Source organism: Somniosus microcephalus, chromosome 1, assembly GCF_052327205.1.
Source record: "Somniosus microcephalus isolate GS21.2 chromosome 1, FLI_Smic_1.0, whole genome shotgun sequence".
NCBI lineage: Eukaryota > Metazoa > Chordata > Chondrichthyes > Squaliformes > Somniosidae > Somniosus > Somniosus microcephalus.
Genome location: NC_140987.1, coordinates 178,546,256 through 178,572,128, shown reverse-complemented (window position 1 = coordinate 178,572,128; position 25,873 = coordinate 178,546,256). Strand labels below are relative to the sequence as shown.

Below are 25,873 nucleotides of genomic sequence, written 5' to 3'. Positions count from 1 at the left end.
TCCAACACATAGGGAAGGGGAAGAGTATCTGGACAGTTTGCTCCAGACCTCGGTCACACCTCGTAGAGAGGTGCAGGATCCGAACGGGGTTGGTGTGACCGGTAGTGTGCAGAGTAAGGGGAACCCAGGTAAGAAAGAGAACGAGGATCCACAGAAACTGATCCTATCCAACAGGTACAATGTACTTGCTACCTGTGAGGATAAGGCTAAAGACTGTCAGAAGGACAGCCAGAATGCGGACTATGGCACTTTGGAGCAGGAGGCTGTCCTAAAGGGGGAGGAGGACGAGGAGAGGAAGCGTAATGTGGTAATTGTAGGGGATTCTATAATTAGGGGGACAGATACCATCCTTTGTAAGCAGGATTGAGAGTCCCACATGGTATGTTGCCTACCTGGTGCCAGGGTAAGGGACATCTCGAACCGGCTTGAAGGAGCAGTGATGAGCGGTGACAGGAAAGAGGAGGGCGATGATGAGGGTGCTCAAGTTTTTAGGCTGCATCAGATGGTTTTCTTGAGTCCAGTGACAAAACCCATTCCTGTAGGTAAGCCCACATGCCCAGTTATCTGAAGTGACTTTATATGCTAATATCCGGTAATGCAGCATTGCCCAAGGTCAATCAGAACAATCTTGTTGTTGTAATTTGTTAATTGGATATGACAGCAGCCCTCCCATATATTTGGATAATGGAAGAATAATCCAGTGGTTCTTAAACTGGGGTCATGTGCAGACAGGCGGATAAACAGCAGAGGGGGAGGAAAAAAACCCTGAAACACTCAGCAGTTGTGCAGTGAGTAGGCGGGCGGTGGAGGGTTGCATGTGAAACGGTGCCAGTGTTCCCAACAGGAGCCACCGAGCCTAATCCCACTCCAGGAATAGCAGGGAGATGTCAAGTTTTTGATTTTTTTTCCCTAAAACTTACCTGTAGTTGGCAGCTGTAGGGACTGCATTGCACGGTGGTTGTGTTGGGCACCAGGTGAAGGGTGGTGATAACGGGTAGGATTTTAAAAAGTTTTTTGTAAGGAATTTTCTAATGTAGTAATATAGTTTTTGTAAAGAGCTGTGACCTGTTAGAGATTAAATAAAGCCAGCAATTAGATTTAATAAACCAAAAAATAGAAAATCATGATTTCTTACCCAATCTCATGATTTTTAAGAGTCTGTCTCATGATTTAGGAGACAGTGGGTTTGGCATTACTGGGAGAACATCAACTGATTTATATGTGAGACACCCTTTAACATTGAATTTCATCTCTCAGAATCTCCAGTATGAAGGAGCTTCTCTATTGAAATGAGTCATGTAAGAACGTAAGAGTTAGGAGCAGGAGTCGGCCACACGGCCCCTCGAGCCTGCCCCACCATTCAGTAAGATCAAGGCTGATCTTTGATCTCAACTCCACTTTCCCGCCCGATCCCCATATCCCTTGATTCCCCTAGAGTCCAAAAATCTATCCCAGCCTTGAATATACTCAACGAAGCAGCATCCACAGCACTTTGAGAATTCCAAAGATTCACAACTCTCGGAGTGAAGAAATTCCTCCTCATCTCAGTCTTAAATGGCCGACCCCTTATCCTGAGATGCTTTGAGACGTCCGGTGGTCGTGAAAGGAGCTATATAAATGCAAGTCTTTTTTTCTTTTCTATATCCCCTAGTTCTAGATTCTCCAGCCAGGGGAAACAACCTCTCAGCATCTACACTGTCAAACCCCCTCAGAATCTTATGTGTTTCAATGAGATCACCTCGTCTAAACTCCAGAGAGTATAGGCCCAATCTACTCAATCTCTCCTCATAGGACAACCCTCTAAACCCAGGGATCAATCTAGTGAACCTTCGTTGCACCACCTCTAAGGCATGTACGTCCTTTCTCAGATAAGGAGACCAAAACTGTGCACAGTACTCCAGGTGTGGTCTCAGCAAAGCCCTGTACAATTGTAGTAAGGCTTCCTTACTCTTATACTCCAACCCCCTTGCAATAAAGGCCAACATGCCATTTGCCTTCCTAATTGCTTGCTGTATCTGCATGCTAACTTTCTGTACAAAAGCAAAATACTGCGGATGCTGGAAATCTGAAATAAAAACAGAAAATGCTGGAAATACTCAGCAGGTCAGGCAGCATCTGTGGCGAGAGAAACAGAGTTAACGTTTCAGGTCGATGACCCTTCGTCAGAACTGGAAAAAGCTGGAGATGGAACAGGTTTTTAAGCAAGGGGAGGGGCAGGGAAAGGGGGGAGGGGAGGAAAGAACAAAGTCTGTGATAGGATGGAAGGCAGGAGAGATTAAGAGTCAAAAGGGATGATGGTGCAAGGCAAAAGGAGATGGTAATGGGACAAGTTAAGAAACAAAAGATGGCTCTAGATGAAGTGTAAATGGCACTGGCAGAATGAAAGACAGCTGCCATGCGAGAGAGAGGGAAAAAAAAAGATTGGGGCAGAGGTTATAGTCTGAAATTGTTGAACTCGATATTGAGTTCAGAAGGCTGTAAAGTGCCTAATCGAAAGATGAGGTGCTAAGTTATTGCTAGCTTTCTGTGTTTCCTGTACGAGGACATCTAAATCTGTCTGAACACCAACATTTAATAGTTTCTCACCATTTAAAAAATATTCAGTTTGTCTATTCTTCCTACCAAAGTGAATAAGCTCACATTATACTCCATCTGCCACCTTATTGCCCACTCACTTTACCTTGGTACATAAAAGCAGGCTGTAAAAGCTTCTACAAGTATGTAAAAAGAAAAATATTAGTGAAGACAAATGTAAGTCCCTTACAGTCAGAAACGGGAGAATTTATAATGGGGAACAAAGAAATGGCTGAGCAATTAAACAAATACTTTGGTTCTGTCTTCACGGAAGAGGACACAAATAACTTCCCAGAAATGCTAGGGAACCAAGGGTCTAGTGAGAAGGAGGAATTAAAGGAAATTAGTATTAGTAAAAAAATAGTGCTGGAGAAATTAATGGCACTGAAAGCCGATAAATCCCCAGGGCCTGATAATCTGCATCTCAGAGTACTAAAAGAGGTAGCCATGGAAATAGTGAATGCATTGGTTGTCATCTTCCAAAATTCTATAGATTATGGAACAGTTCCTGCAGTTTGAAGGGTGGCAAATGTAACCCCACTATTTAAAAAAGGTGGGAGAGAGAAAACAGGGAACTACAGACCAGTTAGCCTAACATCAGTAGTAGGGAAAATGCTAGAGTCTATTATAAAGGATGTGGTAACAGGACACTTAGAAAATATCAACGGGATTAGACAAAGTCAACATGGATTTATGAAAGGGAAATCGTGTTTGACAAACCTACTGGAGCTTTTTGAGGATGTAACTGGTAGAATAGATAAGGGAGAACCAGTGGATGTGGTGTATTTGGATTTTCAAAAGGCCTTTGATAAAGTCCCACATAAGAGGTTAGTGTGCAAAATTAAAGCACATGGGATTGGGGGTAATATACTGGCATGGATTGAAAATTGGTTAACAGACAGGAAACAGAGAGTAGGAATAAATGGGTCTTTTTCGGGGTGGCAGGCGGTGACTAGTGGGGTACCGCAGGGATCAGTGTTTGGGCCCCAGCTATTCACAATATATATCAATGATTTGGATGAGGGAACCAAATGTAATATTTCCAGGTTTGCTGATGACACAAAACTAGGTGGGATTGTGAGTTGTGAGGAGGATGCAAAGAGGCTTCAAGGCAATTTAGACAAGTTTAGTGAGTGGGCAAATACATGGCAGATGCAGTATAATGTGGATAAATGTGAAGTTATCCACTTCGGTAGGAAAAACAGAAAGGCAGAGTATTATTTAAATGGTGCTAGATTGGGAAGTGTACAAAGGGACCTGGGTGTCCTTGTACACCAGTCACTGAAAGCAAACATGCAGGTGCAGCAGGCAGTTAGGAAGGTAAATGGTATGTTGGCTTTCATTGCAAGAGAATTTGAGTACAGGAGTAAGGATGTCTTACTACAGTTATACAGGGCCTTGGTGAGATCACACCTGGAGTACTGTGTGCAGTTTTGGTCTCCTTACCTAAGAAAGAATATACTTGCCATAGAGGGAGTGCAGCAAAGGTTCACCAGACTGATTCCTGGGATGGCAGGACTGTCGTATGAGGAGAGATTGGGTCGACTAGGCCTGTATTCACTAGAGTTTAGAAGAATGAAACGTATTGAAACATATAAAATTCTGACAGGGCTAGACAGACTGGATGCAGGGAGGATGTTTCCCCTGGCTGGGGTGGTCAAGACCGAGGGGTCACAGTCTCACGATACAGGGTAGGACATTTAGGACTGAGATGAGGAGAAATTTCTTCACTCAGGGGGTGGTGAACCTGTGGAATTCTCTACCATAGAAGGCTGTTGCGGCCAAGTCATTGAATATATTTAAAGGAGATAGATAGATTTCTAGATGCAAAAGGCGTCAAGGGGTATGGAGAGAGAGCGGGAATATGGTATTGAGACAGAGGATCAGCCATGATCATTTTGAATGGCGGAGCAGGCCCGAAGGGCTGAATGGCCTACTCCAGCTTCTATTTTTCTATCTTTCTATGTCCCTTTGCAGGCTCTTTGAGTCCTCCTCACAGCTTACTTTACCACCTAGCTTTGTATTGTCAGCAAACTTGGATACATTGCACTCAGTCCCTTCATCTAAGTCATTAATATAGATTGTAAACAGCTGAGGCCCAAGCACTGATCCTTGTGGCACCCCACTAGTTACAGCCTGCCAACCAGAAAATGAACCGCTTATCCCTACTCTCTGTTTTCTGTCCGTTAACCAATCCTCTATCCATGCTAATTAATATATTACCCTAAACCCCGTGAGCCCTTATCTTGCGTAGCAACCTTTTATGTGACATCTTATGGAATGCCTTTTGGAAATCTGAACATACTACATTCACTGGTTCTCCTTTATCTACCCTGCTAGTTACATCCTCAAAAAACTCCAATAAATTTGTTAAACATGATTTCCCTTTCATAAAACCATGTTGACTCGGCCTAATCATATTATGCTTTTCTAAGTGCCCTGTTACCACTTCCTTAATAATGGATTCCAGCATTTTCCCGACAACTGATATCAGGCTAATTGTTTTCTCTCTCCCTCCTTTCTTGAATACCGGGGTTATATTTGTTACCTTCCAATCCGCTGGGACCGTTCCAGAATGTAGGAAATTTTGAAAGATCACAACCAATGCATCCACTATCTCTGCAGCCACCTGTTTTAAAACCCTAGGATGTAGGCCATCAGGTCCAGGGGATTTGTCGGCTTTTACTCCCATTAGTTTCTCAAGCATTTTTTCTCTACTGATATTAATTACTTTAAGTTCCTCACTCTTATTCGCCCCTTGGCTCCCCACTATTTTTGGTATGCTTTTAGTGTCTTCTACTGTGAAGACAGGTACAAAATATTTATTTAAAGTCTTTGCCATTTCCTTATTCCTCATTATCATTTCATCTGTCTCAGCCTCTAAGGGCCCAATGCTTACTTTTTCTATGCTCTTCCTTTTTTACATACTTGTAGAAGCTCTTCCAATCTATTTTTATATTTCTTGATGTAGTCTACTCTCATTCTATTTTCTCCCTTTTTTCAATCTTTTGGTTATCCTTTGTTGGTTTCTAAAGCTCTCACAATCCTCAGGCTTACTACTATTTTTCGCAACATCATAAGCCTCTTCTTTTAATCTAATACTATCCTTAATTTCTTTAGTTAGCCACGGATGGATCACTTTTCCTGTGGAGTTTTTATTTCTCAATGCAATGTATATTTATTGAGAATTTTAGCATATTTCTTTAAATATTTGCCATATTATAAACCAAAGTGAATAACTGTCACTCCTGATGAATAAGAGTAGACAGGTTTGAATAACATAATAACTTTCTTCATAAACACAACCCCAGGCACTTACTTCCTGCTAAACTGATTGTTGAACTCTAAAAGCGGAACTGAAGTGAGGTGGTGGTGTGCGGAAGCTGATCTCTCCGGACGCTTTTTGCGGTGGGATGGATTCGAGCTAGTGAGGAGCCGGGGCCTGTGGCAGAGCGAGAAGCAGGCACCCGGTAACGGACAGCGGGTAACCGCCGTGCGGGCCGGTGACGGACAGCAGGTAACCGCCGTGCGGGCCGGTGACGGATAGCGGGTAACCGCCGTGCGGGCCGGTAACGGACAGCGGGTAACCGCCGTGCGGGCCGGTAACGGACAGCGGGTACCCGCCGTGCGGGCCGGTAACGGACAGCGGGTACCCGCCGTGCGGGCCGGTAACGGATAGCGGGTACCCGCCGTGCGGGCCGGTAACGGACAGCGGGTACCCGCCGTGCGGGCCGGTAACGGACAGCAGGTAACCGCCGTGTGGGCCAGTAACGGACAGCGGGTAACCGCCGTGCGGGGCTGCGCCTCAGGACAAGCCGGTTCTCCGCTTCCCTCTCGCACACCCCTGCGGCGTGTTTGATGGAAAGTGTCTGAATCGGCGGCCCCTCTGTGTGGGTGCAGCCCGCCCCCCCATGGCTTTGGGTTAAATGCCCCTCTTACCCGGGAGCAGACTGAGATTGCCGGCCCGGCGGCAGCACATGGGCGATGGCAGCAATGGCCGAGTCCCAGGCTCGGTCTGAGCACCCTCAGTGATTCCACACACTGTCGGTGACCAAGTTGAAGGTTCTTGACCCACCCGGACAGTCAGTCCGCTCCAGGGGTCAGACCAATACATCTGGTTATGGTCAAGCTGTATTAAAGCCATAGGATGGCTTCACCTGTGATGCCAAAAAGGAGCTTTGGTCCAAAACCAAAGGCTGCATATCTCAGTATGTTGGGGTGCTGCTAGAAAAATGCATTTACTGAACCAGACTTTCAAATACAACGGAAAAAAGACAGTCTTCCTTTTAAGGTGTTTTATGACCACCTAATTTCTGAGGTGCTTCCTATGTGAACAACACTATTCCTGCACAGAGCATAATGGCTTGCTCTATCCTGAACTGTCCGTTTAGTTTTTCTCAGCTTGACAAAGTGTTCGCTCTTGCCAGTAATCCAGCCATTTTTTAAATAGCTAAACTTTTTTGTAGTACCAGGTATAGAAAATTATCTTCGGATCAGTCTTTATTTGCCATAGTTCTTCAAGATCCTGCAAAAAGTTTTGTGTTAAAGCAGTATTTTATTTTTAAAAAGGCAGTGGAGGCCAACTCTCTGTAGAGCAATCCAGTCAGTCTCATTCTCCCACTCTATCCCCGTAGCCCTGCAAGTTTATTTCCCTCAAGTGCCTATCCAGTCTCCCCTTGAAAACATTGAGTGTTACGACACAAAGCTGGGTGGGTGTGTGTGCTGTGAGGAGGATGCCGAGAAACTCCAGTATGATTTGGACAGGTTGGATGATTGGGCAGAAGCATGGCAGATGCAGTATAATGTGGATAAATACGAGGTTATCCACTTTGGTGGCAAAAACAGGAAGGCAGATTATTATCTGAACAGCAATAGATTGGGAGAAGGGGAAGTGCAACGAGACCTGGGTGTCCTTGTGCACCAGTCACCTGAAGGTAAGCATGCAGGTGCAGCAGGCAGTTAAGAAGGCAAATGGTATGTTAGCCTTCATAGCGAGAGGATTTGAGTACAGGAGCAAGGATGTCTTACTGCAGTTGTACAGGGCCTTGGTGAGACCACATCTTGAGGATTGTGTGCAGTTTTGGTCGCCTTACCTGAGGAAGGACGTTCTTGCCATGGAGGGAGTGCAGCGAAGATTCACCGGACTGATACCTGAGTGGGCAGGAATGACGTATGAGGAGAGATTGGGTCGATTGGGTTTATACTCGCTGGAGTTTCGAAGAATGAGAGGGGATCTCATTGAAACTTATAAAATTCCAACAGGACTAGACAGACTGGAGGCAGCAAGGATGTTCCCGATGGCCGGGGAGTCCAGAACCAGGGGTTCACAGTCTAAGGATAAGGGGTAAGCCATTTAGGACAGAGATGAGGAGGAATTTCTTCACCCAGAGAGTGGTGAACCTGTGGAATTCTCTACCACAGAAGGCAGTGGAGGCCAATTCATTAAATATATTCAAGAAGGAGTTGGATATATTTCTTAAGGCTAAAGGGATCAAGGGATATGGGGAGAAGGCAGGGACAGGGTGCTGAATTTGGATGATCAGCCATGATCTCATTGAATGGCGGAGCAGGCTCGAGGGGCTGAATGGCCTACTCCTGCTCCTATCTTCTATGTTTCTATCTTCATTAAAATGGTCTCCCCATGTGTAGGTTTTAGCACTGCACAAAATGCACTTGTATCCTCATAGCTGATGGTTACAACTACTCTGTTGGCTGCACCTGTTTGGGCTTTTCAGCTTGCAGCAAGTGGATCTAGCTCCAACAACTTAGGATATCCTGAATTAAAAGATTGGGAGTTCTGTTAGGTGCACTGCCTCGTGTCATCTCTGCATAGATCAGTACTACATGCAACCAGTGCTCGGTCCATCTGGCACATTAAATAAATAATTCATGACTGTGATCTGAAAAATTAATCCAAATGTACCTCTTCTGGCATTAAACTTGCAAAAATTAAAGTACCCTGTACCTTCCTTTCAAACCCATGATATGCCATCGCTATGTTGCAAACCACAAGGTTGGTGGCTCTATATTCAATATGTTGAATCAGTGAAACCGAGGACTAGTAATAGATCAGCCTTTTTCTGATGGACATTCTGATCCTGCAGTACTTGGTATAGTCCCCAGTTTATGTTGAAGGTTGTCTCCCAGTGTCACTTATGATCACAAATTTTTATCTGCTTCCCCACAAGTCAGTTTAAGAAATGCTTCCATTTTGTGGATGCTTGTTGTAGGCTGTGGCCTTTTACCTGGAATTCACCAAATCCCTTTCACCAATATTGGCACTTAATTTATTTTATATGGATTTAAGTTGCTTGATAAGTTTGTCACCAAAATATGGCCTATTAAATATGTGCTACAATCTAGCTGGCAGGAAAATCAAAAGTTAAATGCAAGATCATTTCACTGGTTCCGTAGTTACTTTTTGGGCATCCCTCAAACATGTGACCTCTTCCTCTTCATCCTGAGTACTATTTAGTCATTCTTCATTGGTGTGTGGAGGATGCAATTGAGAAGGTTAACTTTCAGGTTCTTCTAAAGAGAATTCTACACATACTACGATGCCACCTGGATGTCTCCTCAGGTCTTGCAAGGAATGCAGTCATACATTTTTCAGGAAATGGCTTGGAACAAAAAGGTACTGAAGCATCTGGGCAGGATATCCACTTATACTGTGCAAGAGTTAGTTTGGCCATATGGGAGGTGTTGCCCAAGTTGTAATGTTACAAATGAAAGGGGATTAGTCCTTTTATGCATCTGTTTTTATCTCTGAGAATGTGACTCGATGCGAGTTCACTTCAGCACTGTGGAGAATACCATTTTGATGAATGGGAGCGATTCTACAAGGTCCTTGCATTCTTAATCTTTCTTGGCAGGAAGTTTGCTTTATTTCCTTCTCTTGGTACTACGTGTTATAATTGAAGTATCATCTCCAGTGCCCTGCCCCAAACTATTAAAACCGTGTGTGTATTCCTAAATAATGACTTGAGTGCACAAACTGGGCTCACCCTTCATTGCAATACTGAGAGAGTTCTGCATTGTCAGAAGGGCTGTCCTTTAGCTGAGAAGTTAGACCCCATCTGCTTGTTCAGTTGGATATACCATTTATATATTTTTTTAAATGGCACTATTTGAAGAAAGCAGGGAGTTCTGCTGGTGTCTTCATTGATGTTTCTTCCTCCATCAATAAGAAAAATTAGAGATTATCTGATTGTCTATCTCATTGCTTGTTTTTTGGGATCATGCTGTGCATGAAATAAACAGCTGTTACCTTTTCCTACATAACAGTTGCTGCACTTCAAATAATTCATTGTATGTGAATCACTTGAAGAAGTTTTTGTGACTTCCTAAGTACATGTCTTTTTTACAATAGGTCTTCTGCAAAGTTGCCTCACTGTTTCTCCACATTTCTGAAGGCAGCCACTCTTTTGTGGTAGTTAGATGGCACATTTGGTATTTAAATTTTTTTCCAAAGTGTAGTCACATGATGTTTTGCCATGTATTCATTACATAGAGAAGACATTGATTTTTTAAGACATTGCGTGTTATACATGGTCATTTGAGGACTTGTTGTTTCTCTTGTCTGCCTTTCATGTTGTCTCCTTCTGGGTCTTTCCTGCTTCTCTGTCCCTGTGTCATTTTGCTTGTCTTTTTTTGTTCCCTTTTGATTAGGGGTGATATGATGGGGAAGTGAGACTTGGGGTGACTACAAGCCATGTATTTCCGGCGACTTCCCATTGCCTTTCCCTGTCACTACCCCATTTCCTCATTCCGATTCCACCGAGTACCTATTGCATTCCCACCAACCTTCTTCCTACCAAACCTGTGCTGTCATTGCATCCCATAAATGCCCCCCTTCGGACTGCCCTGTTGATCCTTCCTCTGTTGCCTTCCATCCCACCTAATCCTCCATCCATTCCCTGCTGATTAGGGTAGTTGACAAGAGGTCAGAGGACCATTAATTGTTACTCTTTCCATCAAGTCCCTATGCACTGACCTGCTTTCCTCCTTTTGTCTCCCAATCTGCTCTGCCTAACCTGTATCTTCTCTTTCTCATCAACTCTGATGCTGCTCAGCCCTATATTCTGTTGCCTCCCTCCCTGAGTATCACTATCCCCTTCAACTTTTCATGTGTAGCCCTGTCCCTGCTATGCCACTGGCCTATATCACTGAGAGAAGCACAAGAACAAACCTGAGCAGGGGCTAAAGCAGCCCAGAGACACTCGGATAGAAGGGTGTGAAGGTCCATGCTGCAGGGGTGGAGGAGGTGGATGTGCAATCAAGGAGGTGTAACAGTGTCACCTGCGGTTGAGAGGTCTACAATTGTAGCGCAATTAACACATTTTGACGTAGGCTTTTCACATTATAAATTGTTAATGTTGGATTTTCTCATAAATGTTGATGTATGAAGCATGACTCAAATTGTGGCCCAAGGCACAAGGTTAATGTAGACAGGAAGTGTGTTTTATATGCAAGATTTTTAATATATTACTAGTGTTCTCTCATGGCTCATGATAAATTGCAGGATATTATCTCTCTTGTTTGACTATTGTGCTCTTCCTGTTTTGTCTGTGTCTACATTTTCTCTTTTTTTCCCCTCTTTTTGCATTTATGTTACACCCTCTCTGTGCTCCTCCTCTTTCTTCAGTACTTTACTGAGTAAGTGCTGTATTGTCAGAGGTGCAATCTGCCTGTTTAGGTAGATATAAAGATCCTATGGCATTATTTGAAGAAGAGCAGGGTAGTTTTCCTGGTGTTCTGGCCAACATTTAGCCCTCAATCAATATCAAATAAAAGCAGATTAACTGACCATTCATCAATTTGCTGTTGTGTAATCTTGTAAAGCACTTTGGGATGCCCTGAGGACATGAAAGGCACTATATAAATGCAAGTTTGTTCTTTGTTTTCCTTCTCTTTCTTTTTGGTTGATATGCCAGGGATCAGAGCTGCTGAGGGCTGTAGGTCTTTTGGGGCCGTGGGTGTGGGGGGAAAATGCCATTTGCAGACTTCTGTGGCAATCTTTGCATCTTTACCACTTCATGATTTACTGTTGCTTCCTCCCATTCCCTTGCTGCCATTGTGTGCATTGTTTCCCCTTCCCATCACTTCCTCCTAGTAACCCCTTCCCATTTGCTCATGCCGTCACTTGTATTGCATTCCTGACTGATTTCCCTTCGCATTACTCTCACGTTCTATACCCTCTAGCTCCTCGCTGCCTTGTCACACCCACAACACTCCCATCACCTGATTTTTTTCCCCTCCTTACCCCATCTGCCAAATCATCTCCTCCCATTTTCTCTCCAAGTCTCCATCCTGCCTCACTCCCCCCATCCATATTGCCTCCCTTCTCCATGGCCATTCTGTCGCAATTCTGAGACCTGTGCTCCAATCTAGTCCATTACTGTTAAAGTAAACAGAAAAGGAAATGTTCACAGTAACATCTGCTTGTGTTTGTATAGTAGCTTTAATGTAATGGGACATTACATTGTGCTTCACTGGGGAGGGAGGGAGAGAAAGAGAGAAAAATGTAAGACACCATGTGCTGCCCCTCGTTCAACTGGTTAAGGCAATAAGTACCCGAGCTGCATGATGGATTGATTCCTGATCTGGGCTAGTGAAATAACAAGTTTGTGGGTTGCATGGCAAGTCATGGATTAAAGAAATCCTCTGGATTCTATAATTTCTGCACTCCAAAAAGGCACCATTGGAAACTATGGGAATTACCTGACAACCATGGAACTGTACCTTAATTAGGAGTTGATGCTTTCAGTGGAGGTGGGAGGAAAAATAATTTGGGCCATAGGTCCACAGCACGTAACTAATTATGATGATTGAGATATTTATCCAAAAGGCCTATAAGTAGGCTGGTGTGTTAATTGGAAAAATTGGTTTGGATTAAGGAATGCTTTTTGAATTACATGGTTGAGGAAAATTGCCTTATTCCAGTAAAAATTCCCATAAAATGCACTAATTCGGTGTGAAAAATTGTAGTATGGGGCAGCCAACACTTGCTGTGATTTTGGTGTCCCTCCTAGAACTACCTAAAGTTGTGGTCCATTGACAGTTCCAAGTTGGCTTCAGACTAAGAAGGGGAGATGATGCAATTTTTCAGAACCAAGAGCATGTCTTGATGTATGTTGGGACCGTGCTATATATCCACTGGATCCTTTGATTTCCTCTGTAAATCTGAATGTGGCTGTGCTTGAGTGTCTGTAACACATGACGCAGCATATTTGTGCATGGCAAGGAGACTGGTTCAGAGGAAACCAATGTACCTAAAGCAAGTGTAAACTGGGACAGACTATTCAGAGTACCTTACTAATGCTGACCAAGCAAGTATAACATCATCTAAGTCCGCATGTCAAATCCATTGATGTCCAGCTGAATTCTACTATGAGAATTATCACCGGTAAGCTTTCATCGACACCAACACCTTGGCTGCCCTTGCTTGCAAACATCACGCCACCACACCTACTTCGCGAATATACAGTCTCCAGAGAACACAACCACTACACAAGCAAAGACACGCAGATCCAGGCCGACTTGAACAACCTACCACCAACCCGTCTCAAATCTAGAAGGCCATTTTGGACCGTCGCTGAAGCCCTTCAGTGATCTCCCCTCAGCCTTGATCGATGGCGAAATGCTTGGAAGAACTGCGACATACGGAATGGATTCCTTTTATAGAGAACTCCATAGTACAACCTGAAGGATCAAACCTTCCTCGCAAACAGTGGCCAACCATCAACCGCCTCAGAACCGGTCATGGTAGATGCTGCCACCATCTCCATACATGGAAGATTAAAGCATCCCCATCATGCAACTGTGGAGCTCCTAATCAGACCCTGGAGCACATCACTGCCCTCAGAGGAAATTTGCAGGCAGCCTACAAGATATCCACACTGTTACACCGGAAGTTTTGGCCTGGATATCCAACTTGGATATTGACATTTGATTTGCTTTGCTACCATACGAAAGAACAAGATCATCTAACCATGCTATACTTGGGAGTGCTTGATGCTGATACTGATCAAAAATGTAAATGTATTCTAATCTTCAGGTGTCAACCTAATGCACATAAAAGTTATCACTTCATTAAAAATACAGCTTTTAGAAAAATTGCATCATCCACAATTAACTGCCAATTAGAATCTTACAGTACAGAAGGGGGCCTGTGCATGCTCTTTGAAAGAACTGTCCAATTTAGTCCCACGCCTCATAATGCTGAAAATTAGTCGTCTTCACGTATATGTCCGATTGCCTTTTGAAAGTTTCTATCGAATCTGCTTCCACCACTCTTACAGGTAGTGTGTTCCAGATCTTAACAACCCTCCATGTGGGGAAAAACTCTCCTCATTTCCCCTCTAGTTCTTTTGCCAGTTATTTTAAATCTGTGACTTCTGGTTAGCGACCGACTTGCCAGAAGAAATAGTTTCTCCCTGCTTGCTATAACACAACCCCATATAATTTTGAATACCTCCATTAGGTCTCCCCTTAACCTTCTCTGCTCTTTGGAGATCAATCCCAGCTTCTCCAATCTCTCCACGTAACTGAACTTCCTCATCCGTAATATCATCTTGCTAATCCTCCTCTGTGCCTTGACATCCTTCCTAAATTGTGCTGTCCAGAATTGTACACAGCTGAGGCCTAACCAGAGATTTGTAAAGGTTTAGCATGACTTCCTTATTTTGTATTCAATGCCCAAATTACAAAGCCAAGTATCCCATACGCTTTCTTAACTGCCTTATCAACTTGCCCTGCCGTCTTCAAATATTTGTGAATACGCACCCCCAGGTCCCTCTGTTCTTGCACCCCACCCCCTCATCAAAGAACTCAAGCAAGTTTGTCAAGCACAATTTGCCTTCAACAAATCCGTGCTGGCTGTCCCTTGTTAACCCATACTTCTCCAAGTGAGAATTAATTTTGTCCTTGAGACTGGTTTCTAGTAGTTTTACCATCACTGATGTTAGACTGACTGGCCTGTAATTACCAGATTCATCCCACCTCCCTCCCCCCTTTTTTGAACAGGGGTGTAACATTTGCAATCCTCCAGTCCTCTGGCACCATTCCCATATCCAAGGAGGATTGCAAGATTGTGGTCAGCTTCTGCTATCTCCACCCTTGCTTCGCTCAACAACATAGGAGGCATCCCATCGAGGCTGGGTGACTATTAACTTTGTGATGCCAACCTATTTAACACCTCCTTTCTATCTATTTTTATCCTATACAATATCTCTACTTTCCCCCCACCCCCCCCCCCCCCCTATTGTGACATTAACTTCATCCTCTTGTGAAAACAGATGCAATAACCAATCTAGTGATATCTGGTTCATGATGCTCTTTAAAAAATGTATAAGTGGAGTATACATGTGGTATGACTAACAAAAAACCTGTTTCCTACACTCAAACAATTGATTTGAATATTTAACTGGAGAAATTCTTCCAGTCTTGTTCCATTTCTTTGTTTCTTGTTGTTAGCAACAGACAGAATCTGATTTTCTGATTTTGTTCCAATCCTGACTCTTCACAAGATTAATATGAATTAGAGAGGGCCATTTGAAAACATATTGGCTGCAATGTATTGGAAAGATTCTTCATTAAAAGCAATAAGACTTTTTGAATTGGTTCACCTTGGTGTTCAGGGATGAGTTTTTACTAATTTATCCAGTTCGAAAGTTTTTGTGAATTATGCGTTCTAAACTCAAATAATGATCCAGAATTTGCTGGGAAAATAACACATTAATTAGTGTGTGACTTGTCCAGCAACTTGTGGTGAGGAAGAGATACCCCGTGAGTTGCAAATCGCCACAAATTTCTGGACGATTTGCGCTGCTCTGTCATTAGCCTTGTGAAAATTGCAGCTTGCCGTCAGCCAGCCCCCCCCCCCCCCCCCCCCCCCGTGAGTTTCAAGAAATAGACTGTTGGTCCAGTCATTCACCAAGGTTCCAGATACCCCGTTGACCTCGCTGCGCCGTTATCAGCTTGCACTTCTAGCAATTTGCGGCACAATTTTTTCGAGCTGAAGGATGAGGGACAAAATCTAGCAAGTTAGGCCTGCTCCAGCAAAATCTGGGCCTATAAATTTTCATTATCTTAGTGTGGTGAGACACTATAATGACCAAAAAAAAATAGAAAATGGTGGAGATGTACAGTATTTCAGTCAACAACTTAAAGAAACGTATAGGTTTACATTTCTGATTGAATCTTTAATTGGAACTCATTAAAGGTATGCCTGCTACACCCATAATGGCTGATTTGTGAATAATTGGATTGCTTTCAACTCTTGTACAAAGTTTGTCACAACAACGAGGTGTATACTGCATCTTACATATATTAAACGGACTGATTATCATTGAACTAACCCTATTACTTGTTACGGTTTCATTCTTTGTCCTCCATCCCCCCTCCCAGAGTAGGTTCTGTGCAGTAAAGTGCAGCTTGTCTAGATTTCCAAGCACAAGGAGTTCTGTTGCATGCATTGGGGTCGAGCTTAAGCTTGTTTACGCTAGTAATATCGGCACAATCTGGGCAGAATCGGCCAAACCAGTGCAAAAGATCGGGGAATTTTAAATACAAATGAATTATGCCCAAAAACACGTGTTTATGTTTTCTGCGATCTTTATGCTGGTTCAAGATTCAATTAGCCCTGATTAGGCCCTACCCAGAAAACTGGCACACCCAAAGGCCAAAATTGCAAGATTCTGCTGATTGCATTGGTTCGGGAATACACTTCAAATTACGCTCATTTTGTTAGGTGCACAGGCACATTTCAAAGGTTTTTTTCATATCAAAAAATATTTAATTTATTAAGGAAGAAAGAAGTTTACTAAATGGTTCAGTATATTTTTTTAAAGTCATTTTTCAGTGATTTTAAAATCAGGTTACTCACAGGTGGAGGACTGGACACCCTTGTTAAAAATGCTTTTTTTTTATGCTGTCGCATGTGTAAAGACAACATAAGAAACAACTACAGGAAACTTTCTGGTATCCGGCACGGACAGGACCGACGTGTTGCCGGTTCATCAACAATTCCGGATAACCGAACGCTATAGTAAAAGATACGGAGCTCAGAGCTCCGTATAAAGCAACAAACCCTGTTACAGCTTCAAAACAATCGGCACAAGTTGCAAGCGTCTCTGTAGCTTAGCAACAGCTTCAGCTACACCCTTGCACAGCAACAAATGGAGTAAAAAAAAAAGTTACCTGAACCGACTCCTGCATTTTGCCGGTGGATAGAGCGTTCCGGTTATTTAGGGGCCGGTTAATCGAACGTTTCCTGTACGTTCTATTACGCTGCCTGATTGCACTGGCTCATGGAAGATTTTACGTTTGTGATTATGCAAATTAATTTTAACGTAAACTTGAACAGTAACCTAGCCCGTGCAATTTCAAGCACATATATTGGGCGGAATTTCCCGATCGCCCCTAAAGTGGAAACTCTACCCCATTGTCTTTTCATAGTGTGTGTGTTTGCCTTGTGGAAGCAAGTCATCCTCGGTTCCGAGGGACTGCCTAAGAAAGAAGAAAGTTTGCCTTGTGTAAATAATTCTGACTGGGTATGATGCTACTTTAGATAACAATTACATTTTATTCCTGCATTGCTTGTTACAGTCAAATGTTACTTTAGCTGGGTTTAATTTCAAACTTTTATGTTCAATTTCTTGGTTTAAGCCATTCAATTTAAATGGCTGGCATGACCGATGGCATATTTATGCTCTTGTTGACGGACTGCAAATTTGTTTACTGAATACTAATGTGAAATTTTGCTCCCTCCATTTTTAGAAGGAAGAATGTAACCTTGTCGAGCATCTCCAAGAATAGTCCATGGTCTGGGACGTACTACAAGCTTTAAAAATGTGCATGGATTAAGTATGTAGACTTTCCAGTAATGAATTTAAGTGCATTTGGCTGCTAACCACATATCAAGCAGTCAGGCTTGATCAACCTTGTTTGGTTGCACAGCTGTGCACAGAAGGTGCTGCTTCTTAGCTAGCAGTTTGGCTGCTAGCTATTGATAGAAAGGACAGCCCTGAACAATCATGTCTGCTCATGGCCTGGAAACTGAGTCTCCTAGCTTCTTTCTTGGGTCTGAAGATGGGGAACTGCTGCATCAAATGAAGCCTGAAGATTTTGATCAGGATGACGAATATGATTCTGTGAGTGTTGAGTACTGATTAATTTCTTAGTATGTGAGAAATGGATGTTATGCAATATATTTGAAACCAAAATGTACTGCCATACTGTATGTGATAATTAAAGTTTAAATTTGGATTTAAAAGATGACAAATTGTAAACTGTTAATTTCAGCACTTAGTAAAGTTTTATATTTACAGTTCTAGGGCATGTTTCTATTCATTGCTTTTAGGTGGCTGCCCTTTTTTTTGAAAAAAATACACAGTTGTTACAAGGGATGTTATATGGAGAGTTATTTTGATTAATTATGTGTACTGTGACCTTGCTTTGTCCTATAGCCACCAGAAAGGCAGATTGTGGTTGGAATTTGTGCCATGGCCAAGAAATCTAAGTCCAAGCCAATGAGTGAGATTCTGGGACGACTTTGCAGGTTCAAGTACATCACTACTGTGATATTTGAAGAAGACACTATACTAAATGAGCCAGTGGAGCAGTGGCCACTTTGTGATTGCCTCATTTCTTTCCATTCAAAAGGTAGCAGTTTTGAGATGCGCATGATGTCTGATCATACTTTGAGTGCTGAGATCCATTAGCTTTATTCAATGTCTTTTCTCTGCACAACTTAGAGTTATTGGCCCAGATTTTGCGGTAAAAGTAATGGTGAAGCTATTGGCACTCACCGTTATTGTCCATTCCAATGTAAATAAATTTTTAATGGCGTGATAAGTCTTAATCTTGCACTGAAAATTAACTTTTACAAGTGTGGAGTCTTATTCCTTCAGCTTTTAATTATTGTTGGAGAGTTTTTAAAAAAAAAAAGTAATTTTCTTTGTCTTTTATCTCTCTTAATCCTGTCTTTCCCTCTTTATTTTGCTTTCTGCACATGATTTGGCATTGAATTCAATATTCTAACTTGCACTTACTGGTTCAGACTCCGATTGGTTAAGGAGTTTCTTGCCCTCGTCGCACAGGTCTCGGATCCCCTGTAGAGGGCGCTGCGCTGAAATGGATTTCTAATCACAGCAAGTTGCAGTGCAAAAACCCATAGAAAGTCTGTGGGCAAGAGTAAGTGTAATGAACGGCCGCTGCCATTCGCCACTGCGAGCAAAATCGGAGCCATTGTGTACCATCTACAAGATTTTCGATACCTTTTGAATGTTTGAATATTATAAAATTGGATTTTTAAAATTAACTGCAGCTTATGGGGAAAATGATAGTCCTTCAAGGATTCATCTTTATTGTTTTGTTCCACTTTCTCAATTTTGTTTATCACATTAAAAAGGTTAACCTAATAACAGTTTTTTAGAATGCATAATTGAGTATTGCTCAAGTCTCTTCCCCCCTTTCCTTAAGATGTAAGGTGGTTCCTTACTAGGATACAGTATCACTGGTCCTGGTCACTCGCCAGTAGCTCACCTATTATTCCTGTATGAACCATGACGGTGACTGACGGCAGGCTGTTCAATCATGGAGAGAATCCCAGCTTAATCTGAACCTGTCTTCACCCAAGATCCCCACACGAGCATTGCAACAGGTGTTACTGAGTAGTGACCAGGAACACTGGCCAACTTTCTCCTGCCTAACCCGAAGGCACACAAGCCAATTGTAGAATTTTCCTCCTCCATTATCACCCTATTTGAGATCAGTGAACTCAGCACAGACTGGTGATCATACCCGAGACCTTCCTAGCCTGCATGCCTCAATTACTCATTCTAAAAATACTGTTATTCGGGTAAGCTTTTTAATCTGATAAACGAATTCACTAATTCCATAAACAAATGTTAACACAGAAAAATAGGAGCAGGAGTAGGCCATTCGGCCCTTCGAGCCTGCTCCGCCATTCAATATGATCATGGCTGATCCTCTATATCTCAATACAATATTCTCGCTCTCTCCCCATACCCCATAAACATGTTAATTTTCAAGTGCTAATTTTTAAAAAGAAACACAATTCTGCTAAAGCTATTTTTGTGGTATCATTTTAATTTTGTGGGTTTGTAAAAAGAAAACTATGAATATCCTGGTGAAAATTATACAAGTCATTTAAATAATGAATAATTCCATAAGTTGGTTTTATTAAAATTCTGTTTCTCCCATGCCATAGACCAATATTCTCCCCATCGCTCCTAAAGGCGCTGATTCTTGCTGGTATTTACAGTCCTCCAGTACCTCGGTCAAGTAGCTATTCTTCATGATGGTTAGAATTGGCAGCCTATTAGACTGTGAAAGCATTACAGTCAAGCTCCATATTTCTTCATCTGACAGACCCACATGCACATTTCTAGCAGCAGTCATTAGATAACAATCAGACATGGATTGTTAGCTGATTTAGTTTTCTCCTTCCTACTGGGGCCAATTATAGCACCTCGGTCATTATCCACACCAGTTGATGAGGCAGTAGTTTAAGTCTGGTTTAATTTTACTTTTTATTATGAATGGAAAAGTAGATGTACCTCAGTTTACAGACAAAATTTGACATTTAGAATAGTTTTGATGTATTATTCCAAAGATCACTGATTTAAAGCAACATTACTGTATCATACTGAATGTAGGTCCATTACTGTAGCAGGAAAAATCCAAGTTTGTGCCAAGGATGTAAGATTTCTATTACCGCTGTTCATTTAGCAGATTAAATCTCTGTGTGCTGTGACTAGCCTTTGTTATATAGAGAGTTACATTTTATTTTTCAATTTATGCCTGTATAACTACATCAGATAGGTTTGATTGGACAGAGGATACAAGAACATTAGTCACAAACCCTTCTGTTTATAATATTGTTTAGAAATTAAATGTTGGAAATGTAACCTCTTTTAGGGGAATGGATGGCTTTGTGAGAGCATTTTATGGATGAAAATTAATGGATGGAAAATTGTGCATGTGATAGAGAGCCTGTATTTCCAGTATGTGTTCCCAGTGGGTGAAGCTGTGCATCAGGAGCATTAATTTGTAAATTTGCACCTTCGATCTCAAGTGAACTTCTGTGCATTACAAATTTTGGAATGTATCATTCAGTCATGTAATTTTGATTTTTTTGTCCCTTAAAGCATGGAATTTGTTTTCAATGCGAGTTAGAAATCTTAAATTTCACTTTTTTTGCTTTTTAAGGATTTCTATTGGACAAAGCAGTGGCTTATGCAAAGCTCAGGACTCCATTTGTTATTAATGACTTGAACATGCAATATGATATTCAAGACAGGTAAGCTCCCTTGGCAGTAAATATCTTGCTAAGGATGAAAGCTATTGACCCCTAATCTATGATGACATCTGGAAGTATTTGGGGTACAACAGTTGGCCTCGTTCCTCGGGCTTAAGAGGGGAAAAATCAGCAATGGTTACTGCCCCGATTGCTACGAAATGAGCTTTGCTGAAAGGAGTGTATGTGTAGACGTCAAGTGAGGATAAAGGAAACAATTGCATTTATAATGCATGTTTTGTGGCTAAAAGCACTTCCCAGCCAATGAATAACTTCAGAAGTGTAGTCACTATTTTGTAGGTGAAAATGACAGCCAATTTATACACAGCAAGGTCCTACAAGTGAGATGTGGTCAGGTAATCTGTTTTAGTAATGTTAGTTGAAGGATGAATGTTGCACAGGACACCAGAAAAACTCCCTGCTCCTCTTCAAAATAGTGATGTGGGATCTTTTACATCTGTCTGAACGGGTAAACAAGGCCTTGGTTTTACAGCACTTCTGACAAAGCAGTATTCTCCCAGTACTACACTGAAGTATTACCCTAGATTATGTGCTCGAGTCCTCGAGTGGGACTTGAACCTACAACTTTTGGACTCGAGGTGAGAGTGCTGTAATTCCCTCATATATAGTTTGTTGACACACACTGTCTAGTTTCATACTTGAAGAATGGCCACTTGGGTGAGGTACTGTACTGCTGCTGGTGCCCAAGCTAGAGTTAGTGTCTTCTGAAGAGGCAGTGAGTAAAATTGGAAGAAAAGAATGTCAAACCTTATTTGAAATTAATAGTTTTGAGAATGCACTGAGGGGCAGTGGATATGTGAGCGGAATTGAGCATTTTCAAATTTCACCATTCAGAATGCCTGCAAGACACAAACTGCTGGATCAACTATGTATAGGTAGCTAATGGACAAACAGGGAGTGCAGCACTTTTTTAGAATGAGGAACAGTTGTGTAGGTCACAGCGGACCAAATACAGTGACCACCGCACTCCAGCTTTGTGCAGGGGGTCAACACTGCAAGAGCGGCCCTTACCCACAGGGTCCAGGAGGCCCTCCAGAAAGAACGATGTGGGAGTACATCACTAAGGCTGTCGCTGCCAGCAGTGTTGCCCCCACCACCTGGCTCCAGTGCCCAAAGAAGCGTCATGACCTCAGACCACTGGTCAAGGCCAGTGAATGCATCTTCAAAAGCCGTCTCCTACCAACTGCACTACTAACCTCACACTGCTCAATACCCAATCACTCACCTACCAACAATCTGCACCAATCACGTGGCACATCTCCCATTCCTAGCCTCACCTCACCCCCCTTGGAGGAGATGGTGCATGCCATTCTTGACAGGGGCATAGTTGAATCCTTGGCCAGCGGTGGGGCTGAAAGGATACAAGATGCAGGTATCCTTGTACGTTATCCTCCTTCTGGCATGCACATCTTGCTTTCCCGCCCTCCCCTCAGCACAACTCCACCCTTGTGCCTTCCTCATTTCACACATCCAAGAAATGCAGCCTGCCCAGCCAGTGGGTCAACAAGAGGCGGCAGCCTGCCCAGCCAGTGGGACTGCAGGCAGATGATTCCATCCCGGCCCTAAAGGGGCTGCCTGGGATGCATTCTTCCGTATGATTCCTCCTCTTTGGCTTCCTCCTGCGCCGCCTTCCCTCTGCAAGTGGATGCTGTAAATGTGAAATGACAGCATTAAATGCTGGAAGTACTCAGTTGGTCAGGCAGCATGTCGACCTGAGACGTGAACTCTGTTTTTCTCTCCACGGATTTTGTGTGACTGGCTGAGTATTCGCAGCATGTTCTGTCTTCTCAAAGGCCTTCATTTACCATCCGAACCCTTGCAAGATCCAGCAGCATTCCCATCACACTTTTTAAAAAAAAAAAAAAAAAAAAAACTTTTCACATCTATTGTAGCAAGCCATCACTTCAATAAAATTTAAAAAAAGTCCAAACCCTTAAATTCAAAATTACCTGAATGATGTGTGTGTCTCTTTAAGAGCTGCAGATATTGCCACTGTCAGCCTGCGTGCTTGGGACCCAATGCTGAATTCAGCGTTGGGGTCGAAGTTTGCGTTGGTGACGTTAAGACGGTGTTGAATGCCGATTGACGTCACCACGCTGCCTTTTTATTTTACAGGGCGCTGCCAGTTACCGGCAGCGCAAAGGGGGAGAGGAAAGTGGTGGCCGCCACCAGCTGGCGAAAGTGTGGCGGCTGCCATTTTATTGCCATTTCATGGCGCTACGGAGTGGCGGTGAGTACATGAATTTCTAGCCCATAGTCTTTCATGATTTGAAACAAGACGGATCTCCAATCTGTCACAAAGACCATTAAGTCAAGTTTTATGGGGACTCCGTAATGGAACCATGTACTGAGAATGAAGTTTTATACTGAAATTTTGGATGCATTTCACAACACTGTTTATTGTCCTTGTTGCTGTTATGTTCCATATACTGTTCTATATATTGCTTGCCTTAGGATAGGTCAATCTGCTTTGAGGCTGTGTACAGGTGGTATGCACAGAATTAGTCTTGCATGCATGTTAATATATCTGGAGACATTTCCTCATTTTATTTTGATACTCCTGGATGTCTGCTGCATTGTGCGAATTGCATGTCAGACAATATGTAAAGAAGGATTATGAATGGCTGACAGCTATTATTCCCTCATCAGCCAATAAACTTGATTATTTTCATTCTGTGATCATTGTGTTGGATGACTTGTGTGAAATCATCAGAAATGCTGACAAAATTCAAAATAAAACTGCACAATAAATACTCGACCTAAGGACAACAACAAACTCCAAGGTCTGCATTTTGTATGTAGGTTTTAGCACTTTATAGTTCATAATAATGCCCAAGTGGGACGTGATATAAAAGGCTATGGTTAATATGCATCTTTGTACTAATTACTGCCATCACATGTGGGAATTGAATGGACTTAGCTGAGGATTCTTCATACAGCTCTAGGAGCTATGGAGAAAAAGTACTGTATCATGAAAACTGGCAGTCATTGTCTACTAACTGTACATAAAATTGTTTAAAAAAAACTTGCTGGACTTAACTGACTTAATTTTTATGTGCAGGAGGAAAGTTTATCGGATTTTGAAAGAGGAAGGGATTGAGTTGCCACGCTATGCAATACTAAATCGTGATCCAAATAAACCTGATGGTAACCTATTTCTCGATTAACCATTTTTGTTGACTGTTATCATATAAATAACATTCAATTTGAGTGTACCATTGTAGCCTGATGACAAGATAATTACAGATGAGGAACACCATTTGCTTATTTTAATTCACCCATCCAGAGAAGTCCTTTTTTTTTTCATTCTCAGTATATGGGCGTCGCTGGCTTGTTGCCCATCTCTAGTTGTCCTTAAGAAGGTGGTGAGCCACCTTCTTGAACTGCTGCAGTCCATTTGACGAAGGTACTCCCGCAATTCTGTTTGTTGGGGAGTTACAGGATTTTGACCCAGTGACGATGAAGGAATGGCAATGAGTGTCCAAATAGGGATGATGGGGAGCTTAGAGGTGATGGTGTTCTCATGCACCTGCTGTCCTTGGTCTAGGTGATGGATGTCACAGGTTTGCTGAAGAAGCATTGGCAGCTTGCTGCAGTGCATCTTGTAGATGGTACACACTGCAGCCACGGTGCACCGGTGGTAGAGGAAGTGGTTTGGGATGGGGTGCCGATCACGCGATTGCTTTGTCCTGGATGGTGTCGAGCTTCTTGAGTGTTGCTGCAGCTGCACCTATCTATGAATGTTAAGATGGTTAGGGTCTCTCTTGTTGGGGATGGTCATTGCCTGGTACCTCTGTGTCACGAATGTTATTTACCACTTACCAGCCCAAACCCGGATGTTGTCCAGGTCTTTTTGTGCATGTGGGCATGGACTGCTTCATTATCTGAGGAATTGTGAATGGAGCTGAACACTGTGCAATCATCAGTGACCAGCCCCACTTCTGACCTTATGATGGAGGGAAGGTCATTGATGAAGCAGCTGAAGATAGTTGTGCCTGGGACACTGCCCTGATGAACTCCTGCAGCGATAGCCTGGGGTTGAGATGATTTGCCTCCAACAACATAACCATACTCCTTTTATGCCAGGGAAAGTTTTCCCCTTCATCCCCATTGAGTGAAGTTTTACTAGAGCTCTTTGGTGCCACACTCAGTCGAATGCTGCCTTGATGTCAAGGGCAGTTATTCTCGCCACCCCTCTGGAATTCGGCTCTTGAGTTCATGTTTAGACCAAGGCTGTAATGAGATCTGGAGCCAAGTGATTCTGGTTTGACCCAACCTGAGCATCAGTGAATATGTTATTGGTGAGTAATTGCCTCTTAATAGCACTGTTGATGACTCCTTCCATCTCTTTGCAGATGGTTGGGAGTAGGCTGATAAGGCGGTAATTGGCTGGGTTGGATTTGTCCTGCTTTTTGTGGACAGGACATATATGGGCAATTTTTGACATTGTCAGATAGATGCCACTGTTGTAGCTGTACTGGAACAGCTTGACTAGAAGTACAGCTAGTTCTGGAGCACAGGTCTTCAGCACTACAGCCGGAATGTTGTTGGGACCAATGCTTCCCCTTAATTTTTTTTTGGGTGCACGGCCCCAAAGGGCTGCATGGACCATTCACAGTTTCGCGCATGAGCAAAACTTAACATTGAAAAAGCCGGTCCCGGGCTGTGTGGGACTGACGAGAGCTGCACAACCACGCAGCTTATAGGGGATGTTGGGCAGTACCCGTAGTCTTTGCAGTGTCCAGTGTACTCTGTTGTTTCTTGACATTACGTGGAGGGAATCGAATCAATACTAATAGCCCCTCCATAATTATCAGTAATTGTTTTATTCTATTCCACACATTCTTCACTTTGTCTGAAGAGAACAGTTTCCTGATATCAGTCCTAAAATTAACTTTTATTAGTTTAAACCTGTAATCCCTTGTTCTATTCCTGCAGTTTAATTTAAAGTAATAT

General features: G+C 42.7%; 1 protein-coding gene across 1 annotated transcript in view; it reads left to right on the top strand.

Moving 5' to 3' along the window:
- Positions 1 to 5,905: 5,905 nt before the first annotated feature.
- The window catches only part of ppip5k2 (diphosphoinositol pentakisphosphate kinase 2), a 207,207-nt gene continuing 187,239 nt past the window's right edge, over positions 5,906 to 25,873 (top strand). Inside the window, 5 exon segments of the mRNA XM_085987698.1 lie at positions 5,906 to 6,091; positions 17,353 to 17,726; positions 18,042 to 18,237; positions 20,809 to 20,899; positions 23,979 to 24,064. Coding sequence (XP_085843824.1) covers positions 17,610 to 17,726; positions 18,042 to 18,237; positions 20,809 to 20,899; positions 23,979 to 24,064 — 490 coding nt within the window. The 5' untranslated portion in view covers positions 5,906 to 6,091; positions 17,353 to 17,609.